Below are 22,235 nucleotides of genomic sequence, written 5' to 3'. Positions count from 1 at the left end.
GTAAATATATTCAGTTATGAAAAACACCTCTTGTCAATACTGCTTGGTACTGCTTCTTCCAAAGTCTTCTAACATACAACAACATAATGATGTTCAACATTTATATTCATACAGTTGTCTGCTGCCCTCAACCTTCACCTGTTTATGGTTTGTTTGGGCTGATGGATAATTCTAAGAGCAAAAAACATTTGTTTCTTCCACAGATTTTCACAGCCTATCTTACATGTGACTCTGTATTCATGACAGACAGGTTACATTCTACTTGTTTGATGAGTCACTTCCTAAGCAGTGCATGAGCACAAAGATGAAAAGTGTGCTACCAGCTCTCTGCTGCCCCTTCATCAAACGTGGTTAGTGAGCAGTGGGCTGCCAGGTGCTTTACTTTACTCTGGGATGAAAATAAGCAAGCTCGCAGAGAACAGGACCATGCCTTAGATTTAAAATGGGAATCCTGACCTGAATATGAGAGATAAAAAGTTCTGTTCCAGTAAAAATAATATAGTAAGAACTGATGTAACAGCGCTGCATTCCTTAATGGTAGGGTCCCTCCACTTACTTCAGTGGAAACTTGATGGGGCCTTAAATGGCCAGCTTAAAGAGTTCACAAACAACAATGTTTTTCCTCACAAATCGCAGGAGTGAGGGCTGCATCCACCCAGGACCAGTGTCTGACCTATGTATGCAATGTGCTGTAGACCCCTGGCTGTATCAGGTATGATGGGGTGAAGTTGGGGAATGCCTTTAGGTGGCACACTGTGACTCCTACCTGTCTCCTTAGTCACAGACACCAGACGTTTGATTATGCTTGATCAAGAGAATGCTTATGACCTGAATTATCCCGTGTTAATTGCACATACGTATGAATATTCAAATCACATCTTGTCACGCATCATTACAACTTATTGAGCATTATGGCTCAATAAACTCAAGTAACTGCTTTGGGACTAATCGATTCTTTATGTATATGAATACCTTCTCCATAATAGTTGCTAATAAAAATACACATAATACACATCATCAGAAATAATTTAAAGATGCAACGTACCAATCAGTAATACACCACCTTGTTCGAATGAAACCTTTTCTGGACCACTTGCACTGAAAAATAAGCAAATAAGAATCATCTTAATGACATCATAAGAGTCATCTTAAGCAAAGGACTACTGTGAAAGTAAAATGTACTTACACAGAGAAGCAAGTTAAACCAAGTTCATCCATACAACGTAACTAAAAAGCACTACACATTGACTGAGGAGGCTTGAAAACATATACCGTCTCTCATAAATCCTGGAATTATTTACATTTTTGGTCCTGAAATAGAGTTATAAACTTATGTGTAAAATTAATATGAGCCCTGGTAGTTGTTTAGATAACCAATTAGGAAAGCTTTTTATATTTATGTTTGTCCTAAAACAGCAAATTCTTACTGCCTATGCATAAATGTCTTGTCTCCTTTGTAATTTTACCTGACCTGTAAAATGTCATCAGAGATTTACATCAAATTAAAATGAATGAGCTGTGCTAGAAAGCTATTTTTCCTACTGAGCCAACCCACCTAATATTTCTATAAAAGTTAAAGGGAGTTTAAATAATGGTAAAACATTACATTTATCAAAACTGTAACGTTTGTGAGAAAGCCACAAATCAGCTCTTGCCAACGTACCATACTTCTGTTACAGCAAAAGGATTTTTTCAGCACCACTCCTAAACCGCTGCCATGAATTACAACGTCCCACAAAAAGACACGATTCTGCATCCTTTTTATTCGCTGTAAACAATGTGGGCTAGGTGAACGTTCACTGGTAATGATTGCTGCACCAGACGGGCCTAAATAATGATGCCAATGATTCTGTAGCAAAAGAATGCAACCACTTATTACTAATAAAGTACCAGCCACAGCAACGTGTTTCCCACAGTTAGGGCTATCACTCCCTAAGCCTCTCCTAATGTGCTGCCTATGGTCTTCAGACGAGACTCGCCAGATATATTTATCTGCCTCAATGTGAACAGATAGTCCTTATGAAATTTCAAGGTCCAAAATCATCCCAAGACGGTGAACTACCTTGCAAAATCTAAATGGACTGTTCTCTAGTCACCTTTCAGGTAACAGTTACGTATCTCCCACCTATTCCTCCCCTCATTAGGCACAAACAAAGTAACAACAAAAAACCTCCTTCATTTCTGCAACTGCAATCAAGACCAGCCAGACATAAAACTCCTTTGCCAGGGCCCCTTTCCCATGAGGATTCTCCCTAGATTCACAATATGCTTACAAAGATTTAAGAATGTTTATTTTACTGAGTAAATAACTTATTCTTGAAAGCTTGAATGTGAAAACTATTTATTTATATGCAGTTCTTCTCTTCTATTCAAACCCAGAAAAATGTGCAAAATTATTTGTAAATGACGGCTTATTTCATTGACCACACTCAACGTCAGTGCTTATAATTTTGTAAAAAAAAAAAAAAAAAAAAAGCGTTACTTGCATGCTACAAAACTAAGAAGTAAAAAACTGTCCACAAAATTCGAGAGCATACCTTTATCCAAATTTATGTACTATAATTTTGGGAAACCTGGTATTAGTATTTGTTACTTCAGGTGGTAACTTCAGAACCACCTTTCTGCAGGCTTGTACGACCTTCCCACACAGACTTCTACAGCCGAATTTAACTGTGAGAGCTGCAGGAAAAACTGCAGCTCGGCTGTTTACCTGAGGACCTGGCTGTGCTGACCCCACTGAAGGAGGGTCCAAGGCTCTTCCTGAATGAATTTCATCAGCTTTGCATTGCTATAGCAATGGACAGCACAAGAAAATGATCCTCTTGGCTCTGCTGTGTCCAAGACCAGTGACTAACAACAAAGTCCTTTATCCGATGAATCAAAATTTGTATTTGATACCATAGAGACAAAATGAATAACTTTCTGTTCTTGACTTACGTCTGTACTTAGTTAACTTTCAGTGTGATCACAGGACATACATAAGAGGGAAAAGAATAAATTAACAAATATTTGGCTAAATGTAAAAATTTCCTACAGACAAAAAGAGAAAAACGTTATAAACCGAGATTGTACAAAGTAAATGGTCTTCACCTCTGAGCATATGTGAAGTTCATCCCTTGTGCCACCGTGCAGATCACCACCTGGTGACTGCTGGCAGCTGGCTGCATCAGTTCTGCAACTACACACAGGGTTGAAATAGGTGTTTTTGATGAGACCAGGTGTGATAACCCCAGACTGCCAGAAACTCATAGTTTTGAATTATTTAATAAAATTGTTCATCTCCCTATCCATGACCTCCCTGGAAAGAACTCCAGAATGTCAAGACATGTTTTCTTCCACTTGCTTTAGAGACTTCATCTTTCCTTATGCCTTCCTTTTCCAAGCATGTTATTAGTATTACAAAAGATGAAGGTACAATCGAAGCATTGTAGTAAAGAAAAGAGAAAACCATGTATATTTTATATGCTGGTCAGAAATAGAAAAAGAAATTATATGACTATATGATTATATGTCCACAGAGGATGCAGTGCTATAAAGAAGTCCAAAGTCAGAACTCCACATTACCAATGAGGTGGCCTCATTATTAACACAGGATATTATCAGTAGTTTCTGGACTCTCTGGATATTCTCTAGGAGTTTTAGAGATACTTAGTAACTGACATCAACTGTTTTTTTTTTTTTTTTTAAGGAATGTGTGCTTTCTAGAGCAAGTAAACTTGCTTAGGTCTAAAAAGATTGTATTTAGGGAGGAAACCTCAACAGTTCACTATTCTAAAATCTAGTCAATGGATACATTCAGAGATGAAGTAATTAATCTCAATCTTTATTATTTTCCCTTAAGAGATCCCAATTTTTAATTTTTCTAAACTGCAGCTCTACTGAAAAAGAACTCTGTGGTGGCTAGGAATAATTATCTACTTTATTTTAAATGTTTTCTATGGTTCTTGCAGTCACTGGTCAATTTGAGTGGTAAGCTGGAGGGATAATACACCAATTCCTCCTGACAGCCCAGCCTTCACGGCTGAACTACAAATCCCATAATCCAATAAGGTCCCTTCCATTCACAGTTCCTGTGATGACCATGGCAATACTGTTACAAGTTAAGATTTGGCAAAATGTCAACAGTTTTTTCAAAAGGAAAACACTGAAAAAAGTTAATTGCTAAAAGCATTCAACATTGCATTAAATAAAATCTCACTGAAAAAGGGGCTTCTGTCATCTCCTTCCTAAAAATAACTGTATCAAACTCCTAATTACTGAAAAATAACACATTGAACTTAAAATCAAAAAGTCCAAGCCTATGATGTGGTCCAAGACAATGCTTTAAATTGAGCTGTCATTTTTCATTTGCTATTTTCCTCTTTGGCAACACAATAGGTACTTCAAAAGATGCAAAAGAGAAACAGGGCCAATTATATTAGGTTGCTTAGGGCCATACCCAGTTGGGATACTGGACACTGATTCCACAACCCACCTGGGCCTGCCTCTCTTCTAGTGTTTATCTGTTTATCCTTATGGTGTTGTGTCCCCCCCGCCGGTTTAGTCAGATTTTCCCCTGCTGCAACTACTGACCACCGCCCCTTGTGCTGCTGCTGCAACCACCCAGAAGAGCCTGGCTGCATCCCTCAGAAGCCCGCAGCTGGCCGCAGCAGCCAGCACCATGGTGCACCTTACCACCCTCTACTGGCAGCACAGACCAGCTCTCTCATCCTCCTCATCAGCCCTAACCAGCTTGGTGCCTCTGCTGTGCTTGCTCCAGTTTGCCCCCATCTGTCTGGTCCAGGGATTCCCAAAAACAAAACACTGGAGACATGATGCCAAATAGAGGGGAAGAGTCCCTTCCTGGGACTTAACATAACTCGGATATTGTTGTCATTTCATGCTGCCAAAGCACAGTGCCGGGTCACGTACTTGCTGTCCAACGAGATCCTGGTCCTTTTCTGTTTTCTGGACAGTTACCTCCAGCCTGTACTGCTTTACAGGTTATTCCATCCCTTTAGGGGATACTTGGCATTAACCTTTGCCAAACATTCCCATCAAATGACTTCTTCAGCCTTTTGAGGTCCCTCTGAACAGCAGACCTACCCTCTACTGCCTTTATTGCTACCCCGACTTGACATCATCTGCAGCTGAGCATGTGTTCCATCCTACTGTCCAAACCGTTAACACAGATGTTGAGTAGTAATGACCCCAGCATCGGCCTGAGGAATGCCACCAGCAACCAGCCACCAGCTGCACCACAGATCACCACTCTGAGGCTGGTTGATGGCCAGCTTCCCAGCCATCTTGTAGTCCATCTACTTAATAAAGTCCATCTACACATCTCACCAGTTTGGCTTCAAGGATACTATGGGAAGCTGTACCAGAAGCCTTGCCAGTGTCAGTCTAAACAACATTCGGGGCATTCCCTTTTGTCCACGCAACCGGTCACCTAGAAAGGTTTGCTCCATCACCCTCCCACATTTGAGGACAAGCCGGCTGCCTGGGACTCTCCTTTTTGCCCTTTTTGAAAACAGCTGTGACATTCATGTCTTCCCAGCCCTCAGGAGGCTCTCCCTTTTCCAATGGCAGAGAAAGGCCTCACGACATCAGCTGGATCCCTTTCTCCCTGGGATGTGTCCTGCCTGCTGCCATAGACTCATGTATGTACAACTAGCTTACAGTTTTGTGTAACCATAGCATATGAGACTGAGTCCTGCTGTCAATCGTCACACACTTCTTCAACAGGCCATCCCGCAGGCCTTCACTCTGACTCTGTCACCGACTGCCCACACCAATGCAAGCAATACCAGCCCTTAGCTCCGATGCCTTATGTTTCATGCAAGTGTTCATTGATACAAGCCAATTAAAAGGTATTTACAACACAATTTGTTTCATGACATGGTAGAACACAGGAATCTCTTACTGTAGTTTGGCGTTTCCTCATGCATGCATTGTGAATATTTGTTTTAAGGGCAGTAGCATATCTTAGATGTTACTTTGCCACATTTCTGCTTTAATAAGTGTAACTGAAATTCCAGTAAATCCCTATTAGAAGTCCTTAAGAAAAATCTCAATTTGAAAACTTACATTCCACCAGCCTTTTCTTTGTGAATAGAGTCTCTCAGGAGATCGTGCTGACCTTTTAAAACCCCCTAGAAACACCACCTACATAAATAACCTCTGCTACATCGGGTAAAAGGACCTCCAGACAACATTAACATGAAGAGAGAGGTTATAGAGGGCTAATGTCAAAAAGCACTGTGAGCAATAAGTAATGCACACAAACCATGATTGATAATGACTAGCACATAGCTTTAATTCATCTTTTCTCCATCATTTTACTGAGAGGGACCATATCAAATTAAATAGTGACCCAGCAAGGGTTTATTCAACCATACAAAACAGGGGCATGAAGGAAAGACATATTAAAGCAGCAATGACTGCAGTGTAATTGCAGCTGCTTAAAGGGGCACCACAGCTCACAGACGGAGATGGGAAATCTCCTATGTGAGGCAGCCAAGCGCTGAACAGGAAGAACAACTGACACACCAGGCAGTGCTCAGTATTAACAGGCCTATGTCGCTGCAGCGAGAACTCATGTGGAAACTTGCATCTCATGTACTTATAATATGCCTAATGTTTTACTGACCAGCAAAAAAGGCATATTTTGGGGCAAATTTCCATAAAAAACATGTGGAATGCAGTTCGTGCCCCCAAATGACTTTCCTTCTTTCCTTAGATCAGTTCACAAAATTAAAAAAATTATGTTATTGTGTTTTTATTAGCTCGTATACAAACTCTTTGAAGTTTCTTTCTGATTGTCCTGTATTTCAGAATGCTACATAGTACATGGGAAACTCAACCCTCACTCAGTCTTTGAACACTAAACAAACATCGGAACAGCACTATTCAGTCATATATTTACTGGTAAAAGATTTTTAAGAGCCATTATATAAATGTAAAGTTCACTTATCAAAAAATGTATAAGGAGACATCTAGAATGTGAAGTTAATCTATCGAGTGACAACATCTACTATGTAGAGTAATATCAGTGATTTAAGTGATAATTTGCTTTTTGACATACTGCTTTGATTACCACTTATTTACCAGAATGCAGCATAGAGTTTTACTTAATAATACATCTACCAGAAGACCAAATTTAAGTCTGTGCATGATGTAAACAAATATAAGAAATACACGATAAAACATACACTTGCTCCACTTACTTTCACATACAAAACCATGTAATGTTTCAATCGTTATTGCTGTTGGCTTTTTTGTATACACATCACCAGTGAAGAAACCAACCAGTAGCAATATATAATTTGTTCATTGAAAGTTATTTTAGAAAACAGAAATACAATAATATGCAGCTTTTGATGTTAAGAGAGAATTAAGTATTTACTCGTAAGAAAGTTTTAAGTTATAATGTCAAGTTGGCAGAAGGCCTGTGGAAGCGATGGGTACAGGTATACATATAAACCAATGATGAGAAAGAGTAACTCAAACCACCAGCCTGTTCTCACACTTCATATCCACAGAGATACAATTTATTCTGTTTTCCAAGACATCTTTTTTCTCCTGTATTTTACTAAACTCTCCAAATAACGTTTAAATCTACAGGAATTCCTTTCTCTCAAACAGCAGAATTTAGTGTTGATGGGAGTATAAACAAAGGACCTAAATTTTAGGCTCCCAAACCAAAATACAATAGTAACTCTGCAGCTCATTTCACCTGAAGTATTCTGAGAATGCAGTATTTACTAAAGGTAGATAATTACCATAACAAAATGTATATTATTCAAGCAATAGTAGCATGGTGATAACATGACAGCCATACGTGGGATTGCCAGGCATGGCAAGGTGTCGTTGACTTGTCCCAAACCCCAGAACTGGAACTCTGATCTCACAGCGTCTTTGCTGTTAATATTAGGATAAACCTAACTCAGCAACTGATCACATAAGATTTTCTTTCGGATATATTTATACAGGAAAATTATATTACTACTGGAACATATGATTTAAAATAATTACAAAAACAGCAACGGTGGATGGAAACATGATGGGTTGGGCCTAATCAAAAGACTGCAGCCCAAGAGAAAGCCGGCACGGGAGACCGGGGAGGTGCTTCAGCTCGCGCTGGAGATCTGATGCATTACTCCGCCTAGGCTGAATAAAGCAAGGACACCTATGCCTCCTTTTCATAAAATGGTGTTTGTTTTAGTGTGTCATTTGTACGTTCCACACAAAAACCTGTAAATTACCTTTAGTTATTGATAGACTGAAAACAATTAATTCCTTTAGCTTCAATAAATAATTCACATACTTGACATTAATAATTCATTTAACATTAAGAAAGGAAAGGTTAGTAGGCTTTGGACCAAATACAGCCCCATAGGTGAACAACTGTTTAACTTAAATATAAAAATGTTGTCTTTCACCTTAGATACATACTGCAGATGAGCAACGTGCCTCACATATTTGGGTCATTGATGTACTTTAATACACTCAAATAGAGTGCTTGTAAAGAAGAAAATTTTGGAAACAGAATGTAAAGAACCATAGCCTAGAAAGGCAGAAAGAAAAAACTGTTTCATATTCCAGATTTTAAAGAAACGATCTTCATTTTGACTGTAACAGATACTAACTATCTGATCCACCATCTGTAAAACAACATAAAGCCAGGTAGAGATGATATAGATCATCTGTGCTCTCAGAGAGGTATCTACATTTTAAAATAAGAAAAAAATGTCCAACTTCACGTCCCAGAAAGGGGATACCACATCTTTCACCTTACAATATTAAGTCTCTTCTCAGATCCTCTGTTAATAGGATTCCTTTAGCCAGCAGATGGATTGTGAATACAGGCAGTTTCATCTACTAAAAGACAACATAAATCATCATTGAGAAAGGAGAGACCGCAGTAAGGTTATCACCATACAGCCTTCTCCATGAAAGGTTTGCATTAAAGCATTAGTGAAATTAATTCATCTTTCATAAGAGCTTTGAGCAGTATCTGTGATCTATGATAACAACCAATTTCTCACTACGGGAAAAAAAAAAAAAATGACTCAGGCCTGATAGACTACACAAATCTGCTTTTTTTTAAAATGGCCTAACATTATCTGGAGTGTTGCTCCCAGAGGCATCATTTGAGTCTTATGCCTAGCCAAGAGGACCCATAAATCAAGACAGAAAGTTTTGTTAGTTTTATATGCAGTGGACTGTAATTATTTTGAATTGCATTATGCCTCAATCATTGTAATTACTTTTAAATCATCCTTAAACAGCAGTAATAAAAAGAAAAGAAATCAGTCTTCAACCATTTTTCACACAAAAATATTGTAAATGTGATAAGAGAAGTCTGGCTAAAACATGCAAGAGCATGTAAATGTAGTATCTGGTGTGATATGCTGTTCATGCATTCTGCTGTGTGAACTCATATTTTCAAAATACGAATTATTTTGTGGTCTTTAAATTGCTATCATTATTAGCAGCATTTGGCTAGGAAGAAAATAGGTAATAACAGGAAATAATTTTAGCTTTAAAAATACTATCAAATGTGTATAAGAGAACCAAACTGTCACTTATTTTTTTATTGTTGTTGCTGTGCTTATGTATGCTTGAGAGACTCCTTGGTCTTTAGTCCAAAATGAAAACAGTGTAGTATGAAAACGATCACAATTGTTTCCTAATTTTTCAAGTCAAACAAAAAATATGCTGTCTTGATGTATATGCCTGGTTACACACTGAATGACCACAAAAAGTCACAGAATTGTAAATGCTGCTACTATCTTCATCAGTGTAGTTTCTGAGAGCCCTTAGCAGCTTCCTCTCTGACTGTGTCAAGCTCTGAAATAAAACAAATTAATCCCCCAGGCTGTTCTCTAAGTCCTGCAAGCAACACTATGACCAGGTATTGTGCTGCGTGCGGGAACAGACCTTTCAAGGATTTGTTCATGTCTTAATTATGAGTGACCACGGTTTAACATCGGCAGGCAGCTGAGTACCACACTGCCCATCCTCAACAGGACAGGGAGGAGAAGGGAGAAGAGGAAATGAGACGGTGGAAAAAGGAAAAAAAATGTGGGTTTGAGATAAAAGCAGTTTAATGAAAGGAAACAAAAAGCAAAGGCTATGTGGAAGTAAGAGGAGAAAACAATTATTCTCTACTTCCCATCACCCAGCAATGTTTGGCCGTGTTTTGGGAGGCAGGGCCTCAATACGCACAGCCGCTGCTTGCACAGACAGATGCTTTCATCACAAGAGCCCCCGCTTCTCCTCCCCCCCCTCTCACCCCTGCTTTTATTGTTGCTCATGAGGTGATATGGTACGGGACATCCCTGTGGGCAGCACAGGTCCGCTGGCCTGGCCGTCCCCTGCCTGCCTCTTGCCCACTGCCAGCTACCAGCCTCCGGAGTGGGGGCTGCAGAGGGGTCCTGACCGCGCCAGCACTGCTCAGCGCCAGCCACGCTGCTGCACCTCAGCGCTGTCCTGGCCGCACGTGCAGAGCACAGCTCTGTACGGCGCTCTGGGGAAAGCTAGCGCCATGCCAGCCAGGCCCAGGGCACCTAGTTATTCCTCCGCCGTGTAAACAGCACTCCTGACAATACCAGAAAATGGTGCTAGAGGAAAGCCTCTTGGAAAAGTTATTTAATGTAACGTAACATTTAGGAACAGCATAGTATGAAGGCGTCGGATCTTCAAAAGGTATTTGGCTGCTCCTGTACCTAAAGCAGTGCTGCACAATTGATCCAATACAGAAGCCATTGCTCCAAAAACAAACGTGGGAACAACTGATCCTTGAGTTGCCACAAGAAACAGACACAGTCCCTGGTCCTCTGGGTAGTGTGGGAAAGCCACTGGATAGGACCATTTCTCCAAGGGACTACAAAGATTAGTTCATGTAAAAGGCAGTAATAAAAAATGCTGAGCAAGTTGTTATCCCACATGAAATCCTGGTCTCCAAATTGGAGAGAGGTGGATTTGATGGGTGGATCACTCAGTGGATAAAAGGAGTTGGCTTGAAGGTCGCACCCAGAGAGTGGTGGTCGATGGCTCTGTGTCCAAGTGGAGGCCAGTGACCAGTGGTGTCCCTCAGGGGTCTGTGCTGGGACTGGTTCTGTTTAATATCTTTATCAATGAATGACATAGTGGGATTGAGTGCACCCTCAGCAAGTCTGCAGATGACACCAAGATGAGTGGTGTGGCTGATACACCAGAAGGAAGGGACATATCCAAAGGGACCTGGACAAGCTAGAACAGTGGGCCCATGTGAACCTGAGGAGGTTCAACAAGTCTAAGGGCACGGTGCTGCACCTGGGCCAGGGCAATCCCAGACATGAGGACAGGCTGGAAGAAGAACTCGCTGAGAGCAGCCCAGCAGAGAAGGACTTGGGGGTTCTGGTGGATGAAAAGCTCAACAGGAGCCAGCAGTGAGCACTTGCAGCCCAGAAGGCCAACTGCATCCTGGGCTGCATCACCAGAGGGGTGGCAACAGGGCAGGGAGGGGACCTTCCCCCTCTGCTCTGCCCTCGTGAGGCCCCACCTGCAGCCCTGCATCCAGCTCTGGGCCCCCAGCACCAGAAGGATGTGGGGCTGTTAGAGCGGGGCCAGAGGAGGGCCACGAAGATGCTCAGAGGGCTGGGGCACCTCTCCTATGGAGAAAGGCTGAGAGAGCTGGCGATGCTCAGCCTGAAGAAGAGACGGCCCCGGGGAGACCTCATTGCAGCTTTTCAGTAATTAAAGAGGGCTTATAAAAAAGATGGAGAGCGACTCTTTGCTCAGTCAGATAATGACAGGACGAGGGGGAATGGGTTTAAGCTAAAAGAGGGGAGATTTAGATTAGAGGTTTGGAGGAAATTCTCCACTCAGAGGATGGTGAGGCACTGGCACAGGCTGCCCAGAGAGGCTGTGGATGTCCCATCTCTGGAGGTGTTCAGGACCAGGTTGGATGAGGCCCTGAGCAACCTGACCTAGTGGGAGGTGTCCCTATCTGTGGCAGGGGATTGGAACTGGGTGATCTCTAAGGTCCCTTCCAACCCAAGACATTGTATGATTCTATGAAGTTACAAATTTGCCAGTCTCATGATTAAACAATAGTATTGAAGTAATGATGGAAATAATTCTTCCTAGGTATCAATGAACAATCCCTAATTTGGCCTATTGCTTCTACATGTGTTAACAGCACTCATGCTGCTGTTCAGTGCTCTCAGTATTATAATAAAATCATTCAACAACACTGTTCGTGTCCTACTTACTCTGTCTACGACCCATACTGCTACAGTTTATTGCTGATAGAGGAGAAAAATAAATATCCAAGTAACCACTTGAAGTTCCCTCAACATGACGTAACACTTAACTCCAGAAAAACATTTAAGATATTTATTAGAAGAAGTAAAAACTTGTGAAATTACATCAAAGGCAGTTTTCCCTTCCAGCAGAGAGAGAAAAAAAACATCACAAAAATAAAGTTAGCATCCAAGAAAAGAAAAAAGAATAACCAACATCCCATCAGCTTGAAACTATTTATGCAATCCTGTTCCAAGAACACATGTACTACTACGGTATCTGTAAGTGTGGATATTTACAAATTCTAAATCATTTAAAAAGTTTATTTAGTTCTTTCTAATATTAAAGTGTGCCAATTTGATCCACAAATGGTACACGAATTCAACAAATGTATTCACCTGGTCTGGAGTAAACAATAACTGTTAGACACTTAGCCATGATCTAGATGTTCTTAAAATTAAAAAATGAACAAATTAAGGTCAATAACAACAGCATGCAAGGGCTGAAGTCACACGTGCAATTGCACTTGCAGCTGCAATGGAAGGAAAGCATCAGCTTATCCTGTGCTTCTGGGCTTGAAAAGACCTTCATCCAGATGCACAGCACTCTCCAGTTCTTAGGAGAGCAGAAACATAAGGGAGTACAATGGCAGTGTGAAGAAAAATATCTATACGTTTGAAAATTGTGTGCTTTCTTGTGCCAGTAAGAATTCCCCCTTTATCTGCAGCATTACCTAGCAGTGCCGAAGAAAAAACAGCATCACTGCAACCATGATTACAGAGCTGCAACAGCTGAATACAAATGGAATCCATTCGGAGTTGTGTCTCACCCTGTCAGGGAGTTAAGACCCCCTGAAACAGACTTGCCATTGGCCCTGTGTGCTATTTCTTTGGTTTTAAACGTATAAACAAGACTTTTCATCACTGTCTTCATCCTTCACAAGCATTTTCTACTACGCAAAGAATGCCATTTGAACTTAATAAATTCATGCAATGGTTTAAAACATACGTATTAGAAACCGACATATATATAAGAAACCGGTTATAAGAAACTGACAAACCAAAAAGAAAATAAAAAAAATCATGACTCAATACTGACCATTCTTAGAACAGTTACTAAAGTAACCAGAGCAAATCAGAATGAAACCTGATATTTGGGAACGTACATACCTCAGGGAAATAATCCTGTGGAAACTTCTCTTTTTCCAGCATCGGCGTACTTTCTAAAGTGTCTGAGTAGATTTCTTTCCCAGTAACCTTTTTATACTTCTTAGCTAGGAGTAGATATAAAACAAACTTAACATACATATATTCAGTGTTACAAGCAACTTACAGCGCTCATTGGAAAAGTTGTTGCATCTGTGTAACAGGTAAGGTCTTAGCAAAAATAGGCAATCATCGAGTTGTTCTTGGGGAAAAAAAAAAACAACACAAAATAGAGACCACTAAAACATATAAACGAACTCGCTTACATCTGACATTCTCAAGCTATACAATTAGGGAGGGGTATTACTATTTTTACTATTCAGAGCAATGTGAAATGTTGGAGCTGTAATTATGAATTCGGTCTCTGTATACTCAAGCACTCACACTTCCTGACATGGCTCTTCAAAGAAACACCTATGTGCATCCTCAGCCAATATCCAGCAATTCACAATGGATAATTAACAGGAAAATTAATTAAAAACACATTAAGGTGAAAAGTGTTACTTATGAGTGATGATTATCTTCATAGTTTATCTAGCAACCATTTTTTTCAGATTTTAAGTCTACCTATCTGAACATCAACTTATGCTTGTTAACACATTTGTCATCATCACACTGTAACACATCTGTAATCACAACTTGTACACAGCAAACTAGTATGCAGTCATTAAGATTACCTCAGCTTTTGGCCCGTTGTTTAAATCAACAATATTGACAATCATCATCTACTTAGAGTCTGGCCACATTTAAATTTTCTGCTTTGCTAGCTGTGTCGGTTAAGGAAATAAAATAAAGGATACTGGACAGGAAGCTGTGTCTCTGTCTGAAGGAGTTGACTAGTACAGGAGTAATAATCCAGCTATTGCAGAAAGCTTCGTAGGAATGAGTACAAATATCAGGATTTACTGAAGGACATGTAATTGCCAAATAACACCTTCTCAAACTCTCAGGGAAAAAAAAAAAAAAAAAAAAAAGCTGTTTTTCAGGGTTCACAGGTCAACATATCTTTTAGTGAATAGCTTTTAAGTATGGACACCTCAGTCTTGTAGCAAGGTGGGAAGAAGTCACCAGTAGACACTGAAGAAAGGTTGGTGGGGCTGGCAGGAGCTCTGGAGATCCACGCCCCAACCTGCTCCCAGCAGGTGCCTACAGAAGGGTGTTCGGGATAGTCTCCAGGAACGGAGACCCCACAGCCTCCCCGGGGCGCCTTAAAGAACAATCTGTGGATCTATATGGATCATGAGCAAGCAGTTCTGCTTCCTGACCCACTTAGTACTCAGCCTTTCTCCTGATCAGGGCAATGTCCTGGCATCTCTAGAGGTGAGAACTTGACCAAATTTATCAAACTCCTCTGACACGGGAAGTTGGGTAGCTATCTGACAGTTAACATTAAGCTGGAACTATCCAACTGGATTGAGTTTTGACTAGGTATGCATAAGAGAAAAACTCCAAAACCGCTACTGTCAAGAGCCCTGAATGGTCTAGTTCTACTGGATATCTGGTGAAAATACCAAGCAACACAAAAACTTGTCACTTTAAATTGTCTAGATAAAGTTTTTATATCATCAGAGAAAGCATTTACTGTAATGTAGCAATACTTCTTCAGGGAAAAAAAAATAAAATCATTCTTTATGTGCCAATCACTTTGAGATCTGGCTCCCATAGGAAGACTAAACAAATGTCCTGATAAACTAATGCAGCATCATTCTAAGTAGATCATGGATAGATGTGCCTCTTTCACAAGTTTAACAGTGTCAGCAAAAAGATCCCGATGTTATTCAGGATACAGAAAACATTTGGCAGAGCTGTAAGGACTGAAGGCTTTTTCTGTGAGAACCTAAATAAAAGGCAGCACTTGGCAAAAAGGAGGCATTTTACCATCAACTTATGTTAACATCAATGCTAAATATGAACTGGTGATTCATTTACATGACTGCTGATAAGCCAGTGCAACAGAAAAGAAGCGTGCCTTCTAATCAATCTCCAAGTAAAAATACTTTTACATTGTTTCTGATTTCACACCAGAGAAAACAAGATTTGTTCTGCTAATCAAAGCTGGGGAGCTGTTGAATGGTTGAGAGATGGACTGAAATCAGCCTAACACCCCAGTCAGCAAACCCCTCTGCTGCATGGTGGCTTTTCAGAGCACACAGCTTTTCAACAGTTTAAATTGTGAGCAAACCTTTGGGCCTCTGACAACTGTAAAAATAGTCCAACACCTTCTATGCTGTAGAATTAATGCATGAGGCTGTAGGAAAAAGTTGTTCTTACTTTTAAACTCAAGTATCTCTTCTTGAGAACTCAAAACCAGAAACAATCTATTCTTCTAAAGTCTGTATCAAGCCACATCTAACTAGGCAGTGCATTTTGAAAAGATAGAGTGATGTTACAGGAATATTAAATTGTATTTAAACATGGATTTTTGCATGTTTTTGAGTAGAACCAGAATTTCATAGTGAGTTTTGTGCAGAGAACATTTGTATCCATTTGGATTTTACCTCTGATTTAAGAGCTTAATGCACTGTGAAAATGTCAATAGTCATGAGAGAAGAGGCAAGTTTTACATTTTGCCTGAAAGATGGGAGCCTTCAGGGTTATATTTTACAAATGCTATACTGGGAGACCGATTCTACTCTACATTAGGAGAACACCAGGTGACTTATAACACTTCTCCAGTGTAGCACCTGATTTCCTTTGATTTTTCTTAAGAGTTCTTTTTCCAAGTTATGACTTGGCTAAACACATCTTTATGTCCATGGTTCACACCTCAACTGGCTTTGCTGAAGAGTATATGACAGGTTTTGCTCAGCAAAATGAGGCACTGAACATATAAAATGTTTATTTTCTCGAACAAGTACCTGTTTACTTCTTTGATATTTATTATTTTTCCTAGACTTTCGTCTTCTGTTTTCTCTTTTTTTTAAAAAAAATTACATTTTCTTTTAAAAGCTCTACAGTAACAAAATAAGCTGTCAATCAATTATGAATAGACCCAGAAAGCTCCTCTTCTCCTAACACAACCATCATTTCACTCTGTCAAATGTTGCTAGAGCTGGACACCTCTCATCTATGATAAGAGGGGAGGAAGCTTTAGGTGGAATTCAGAGAGAAACTGCTAAGTCCTCCAGCACTGGTGGTATGAAATTGTGGTGGCACCTAATCAGGAATTGCAGATACAGTTCACAAATTATAACACAAAGCCATTCTTAAGGCAAAATTAATAAACAGTCATGAATGCTTCCATCTTTGACACAAATGCATGCTTTTTTGCCTCTTTTAGTGGCTCTTTCCCTTTCACACGCACAGTGGACGAGTAGGTTGTTCACTGGGGGACTGGGACAACATCTTAGACACCCAGCTTCATGAGCAAAGTCGATTTCCTCTAATATTTAAACCCTGCACAAAGTTATTATTTCATTATTTCACAGTTATTGTAAGTCATTACTTAAGTGTCTGCTGAACTGTTCTAGTTTGGGAGAAAGACTAGACATGCAGGCTGACCTCTTACTAGAAGTCCTTACATCAATATTGACTTTTCCAATATGCTCTCTCAGAAATAAAATATGCTCTGAACTGCCTGTGATATTAGATCTCAAACTTTCCTTCAGCATTGAAATCAGTGACAACAGACAGAATAACGCTGGTTAAATCTTTAATTGTTATAAATGTTGAACTACCATTCAAGGAACTACTCCTCAAGATACTACTATTCAAGAAACTAAATTCAAGAACTACTATTTCAAGAAAGGAGGACCCTGTACCCTCGATTAAATGAGCAGAGATGATTTGTCTCTACTGAGAATAAAAATAATTAATCTATATAATTAAGACAATTAGTTCACTCTATAGTTACCACCATTTTAACAGTGTCTCAAATTAATGGGATGCTAGATGTACTGTTAATGTGATTTTGCTCAGTAAGCTAAATGAAGCTCGCAAGATTTTTGTATTACATGTACAGACAGTTCTGAACTGAAATATGTTTTATAAAAATGTTTTATATAATCTTTGCTACATACATCTTCAGGAAGCATTCAATAATCACCTATGATATTTCTAATATTTAATGTACCTAGTCTGCATTACTTTTAAACTTGAGATTTAGCAAGATTTCTAAGCTGACGGATCAATGCGGCTTAGAAACAGTGACACTTTCCTTTTGACCTGTACTGCTCCAAAGTAATTTGAACCATAAATCTAGCTCAGCTGCTTTGCAGAATGACCATCACTGCTGGACATTTAAGGTCTTGGTCCTATATCTGATCTACGTAGAAGAACCTTGAGGGTATTTAGAATTCTTTTGAAACCATCAGGGATCTCTATGGATCCAAAGGTCCCTTTTGCATGTGAATGATTAATGCACCAGTTTTCAACCTGTGGCCAGCCCACTGGCTTCTTCTAAGAGATCTATAAAAGGTAAGAAAAGGAAATCCTACCATCAGTGGACTTGCATGCATTATACAGAAGTTTGCATATCATGGAAAAACTGCTAGGTACCATTATTAGGAAAAGATGACAGGAAAATTGCCTTCATGTATAAAGCCAATTGACAATTAATGGCATTTAATTCCTTTGCTTACCTTTAAAATCAAATTGGTAGATGTTTTTCAAAGATTCATGAAGAAAGTAAAAACTTCCTAGAGCCTGTAAAAAAAGCAATAAAATAGGAAATTATAAAAATATCTACTTTGGCTTACTAAAACTAAAGCATCATACTCTCCAATAAAAACATGATCTTTGTATTTCATAAAATCTATAAAAATATTAATTTCCTTAGCTGTTTCTCTGAAGTTTTCTATACTATTGTAAAGATCATTAACAATTGACTAAGCATGGTAAGGACACAATTATCAGGCATACTTTTAGAAATACTAAATGGGTGGACATAATTAGTAACACAGACAAGCACCTTTCTAAACATAGATTGCACCCCCACAATTCTTTTACAACAAAAAGAATTGTGACAATTCTGACAATTTCTGTTACACACTAAGTGCAAAGCAAATGCTTTTGGAGACTGCGCAGTGCAGAAACAAGAGAAGGCTTGAGAGAGTCAATGGCCTTCGAGAGCGAGTCACAAGATTTCCATCTTCCTACTAAGCTGTGCAGACTCAATGGCTGCCAACTGCAGAGTGGGCGTAAAACTGAAAATCCAACAAGAACGTTCGGAATATTTGTACATGTTTATATAATTTTCCCTGTGAAAAAGTGTTTTGACAATAGTTATAATGACTGAACAGTACATGTTAAGTTTCTTGACACCAGCATGATTGACTTGTCACATTACATATAAGCAGAAGTTGAGTTTAGTGTCCCGTTCCCCTCCTCCCTCCCCGAATAAAGAGCTACCATTTAAAATGAAATATTATGCATTATGCATTCATAGTTTGGATTTATAAAGCATGTGTAATCATAACTCCTTCTGCTGATCTAGTCTTGAGCACCTATTCTCCTTATTTCTTTTAAAACAGTTGTGGAATTCTGTAATAGTTTTAATGATTCAGTCTATGACTGAATAAAGCATGTAAACATACAAGTAATCTCTACTATGTTCAGAAAAACATATAAACCCCCATCCCAGCAAATTGATTTTAAAAGCATAACGAAGTCCATCCATATTTAGCACAATATTAGTGCCTCTTGCTTACAAATACAAAGTACTTTACTGGTTTCTGCAGATTTCTGAGATCTTAAGCTTTTATTTAAGGATTATTAAAGAAATAATAATCCCTCATTAAAGAAAGCATCTTTGTTCAGGAGACCCCTTAAGCATGCCCCTTACTTTACAGGCTAAAGCACTTGGGTCCCAGCATTGCCAAGAGATGAAATGCTATCTTTCTTCAGACTGACTGCAACGCAGGTTGTGGTGTTCAGCTGCTGAAAAAGGCAGCCAGCTTGCTATGGATTCACAGAATCCCCACACCACACACTGGCTGAGGCTGGCAGGGACCTCTAGGTCCATCTGGTCCAACCCCTGCTCCAGTGGGGCCACCCAGAGGAAGTTGCCCCGAACCACATCCAGGCAGCTTTTGGAGATCTCCAAGGAGGAGGCTCCACTAGCTCTCTGGGCAACCTGTGCCAGTGGTCCATCGCCGCACAGCTCAGACGTGCTTCCTGAGGTTTGGATGGGACCTCTTGTGCTCCAGTCAGTGCCCATTGCCCCTTGTCCTGGCACTGGGCACCACTGTAAAGAGCCTGGCTCTGACTTCATTGCACCGCCCTTCAGGTATTTATGGACATTGATTTGAGGACCTTTTTCCCTGCCACAAAGCTCCCCTAAGATATAAGGAAACCCACTCCCAGCTTCCCATGTCTAATAATTATATGTCTCTCATTCTCTGGGTACCCAGCCTCAGATGGCTGCAACCCAGTTTACAGAAGGACTGAGTGAATTCTGCTGCAATGGGCACTCATGGCAGCGTGCTCCAAGTTCAGACAGCGAGAGCAGAATGAAAATAATGCTTATTGCAATCACAATGTCTTATGCAGGAAAAATAAAGAAATGAAGATCTGAAGTGCAAGAGACCAGAGGATGCTCTCAGGCCTTCTGAAATGCCTATGGTCCCACACCAGCGGCTGCCAGCAATGGTCCTGGTGAAGGGCCCTGGGCTGCTGCCCTTGGCCACACGCTGCGTGTCCTGCTGCAGCACAAGCCGGCCAGCCCTCGTCGAGACCAGCACCCGGTACTGAGACAGGACCCAGCAAGTCCTAGACCTGTGTTAGCTGGACTGTTTCTGAGACATGCAAAAGGCAGCACAAAAAGACAACCCTATTGTCACAGAAAGTACTGCTCCTCCACCAGAACATATTCCAGATTTGCCAGTTACTGATTTAGGACATGCCTGATAAACATCTTTCTAACTTGCTTCTAAAAACCTCTGCAGAAGAGGTTTGTCCCCATGCAGCCTGATGTAAATTTTCACCAAGCTGACACTTACAAAGTTTCCGTTAACACAGACAATCCTGTTTGTCTTCTTCAAACCTCTTCAGCCATCGCACAACCCCAGCGCCGTTTCCAGTGAAGCTCCACGTGCTGGAAAGCCGCTAGCCATAACCTCTCGGGCTCAGACAGCCCACTCCTGGCTCTGTCTAGACCAGTGCAAGCTCCAGAATTCCACCTGTACTTACCAAGAGCTCGCTGCTTGTTTTCACCTCTTCACAGTTACATAACATAGCATTTTCTCCCAGCTAATGAGTGGAAATGTACGTATTAGAAGAGTAGAAGCAAATCAAGTGAGAAAGGAAATGATAGTATAAAAAGACTTTATAATATAGTATAAAAAATGAATGAATTTAAATGAAAATTTGATAAGCCTTTAAACGCATATGATTTGCTCACCAGAAGCAGTTGAAGGGGAGAAAAGAAAGTATCTCGTGTCTGCATGAAGTCTTACTGAGTAGTGTACAAGAGACGATGCGTTAAACAAAAAGGACGATTTTGTATCTGTCTTTTTACTCCTGTAACATTAGAGACCCTCCTGGCAGAGTACTGTTTTGGTTCTGTGACTGCTGCATTATTTATGAGATTCTGCACATCCAGAGATGAAACATTTGCTGATTTGTCAGAAACACAAACATGAGGTCCAGCCCATCTCCTTGACATATTAGTCCATCCAACAGAAAACACTGTCACACGTTTAATTGATGAGTACACTTCCCTGTGACCCAGTCAGCTTGCTTTCGGTTTTTGGTTCCCTTTATTTTTTATTAATATGGAGGAGGAAAATAAGAAAATGCAGGAGACACTCTTGCAGAGGACTCAAGGTTAACTATCCTGCAACAAGGACACACCGCCAGAAAAAAAAAATCCCGATACAGAAGTATTGCAACCGGCTATTTAATAACTAACCGAATATAATAAATACTGAATGCAGTATTACTAGCAATTAATAAAGAGATGATGTCTCTAACTCAACTTTGATTATACTCTGGCCTTTGGTTATTAAAAATATAAGTGATTATTTTTAAATATTTACATGATATAAAGAGGCTATTATTGGGGGGGAAGTACATTTTATCTCTTAGATAAAACTTGATAAGTGTCTTAAAATGACTTAGTGATTAGTCTTAAGTGCTTAAAAGTCTAACACAAGTTACAGTTAAAATTCCACTGTTGTACTTGAAAATAACTACACTTAGAAAGCCCACAATTCAAAAAAAGAAAGAAAAATATATGCAGTCACGACTTCTACACTTGTCGAAAAGTGGCAAATCTTGTATTAAAAGTGTCTTGTTTTTAGAACGCACATGGGCACTGCTCGTAGGCATCATTGTTGAGGAAAAACACGGATGGGAGAAAGTTGTTGTTATTTTCAGAATAAAATTAAGTTACAGCGTGTTTGATCAGAAGGAAGGGGTTGGAACATGGGGCCCAGCTGTGTTACCTTTGCTTCACACTGACTTGTAAAGGCAGTCAACGTGTGGAATAGTTGAAATGGAAATGTAAGGCTAACTAAACAAAAATTTGGAAATAAGTGATCTATCTAAATCAGGCACAAATCATTTTGAAGATAGGTGAAAATTTGGATTTTTGTGACAGAATTGTGAATCCTGAAGCTTTTGTATGTCACACATCACTAAAACAAGAAGAAATGAAGTGCTCTAAAAAATCTGTTTTATTTAGATGCTGTAATTCTATTAAAAATAATACCGTCACTGTTGTTCAAGCTACAAATATATTTCTGGGCAACCTGATTTGCTACCTGCTTTACTTTTTCAAATTTTAATCTCTCCTTTTTTTTTTTTTTTTTTTTTTTT

General features: G+C 39.8%; 1 protein-coding gene across 2 annotated transcripts in view; it reads right to left on the bottom strand.

Moving 5' to 3' along the window:
* The window catches only part of INPP5A (inositol polyphosphate-5-phosphatase A), a 198,450-nt gene that overhangs the window by 97,760 nt on the left and 78,455 nt on the right, over positions 1-22,235 (bottom strand). For both annotated transcript variants that reach the window (XM_035329692.1, XM_035329691.1), the window contains exons 5-7: positions 18,059-18,122; positions 13,443-13,546; positions 1,046-1,098 (exon numbers count right to left, since the gene is read on the bottom strand). In XM_035329692.1, coding sequence (XP_035185583.1) covers positions 1,046-1,098; positions 13,443-13,546; positions 18,059-18,122 — 221 coding nt within the window. The remainder of the gene's footprint in view (positions 1-1,045; positions 1,099-13,442; positions 13,547-18,058; positions 18,123-22,235) is intronic.

The sequence above is a fragment of the Oxyura jamaicensis genome, chromosome 6, assembly GCF_011077185.1.
Source record: "Oxyura jamaicensis isolate SHBP4307 breed ruddy duck chromosome 6, BPBGC_Ojam_1.0, whole genome shotgun sequence".
NCBI classification, from domain to species: domain Eukaryota; kingdom Metazoa; phylum Chordata; class Aves; order Anseriformes; family Anatidae; genus Oxyura; species Oxyura jamaicensis.
The sequence above is the reverse complement of the archived record's forward strand: the minus strand, read 5'-3'. Positions and strand labels throughout refer to the sequence as shown.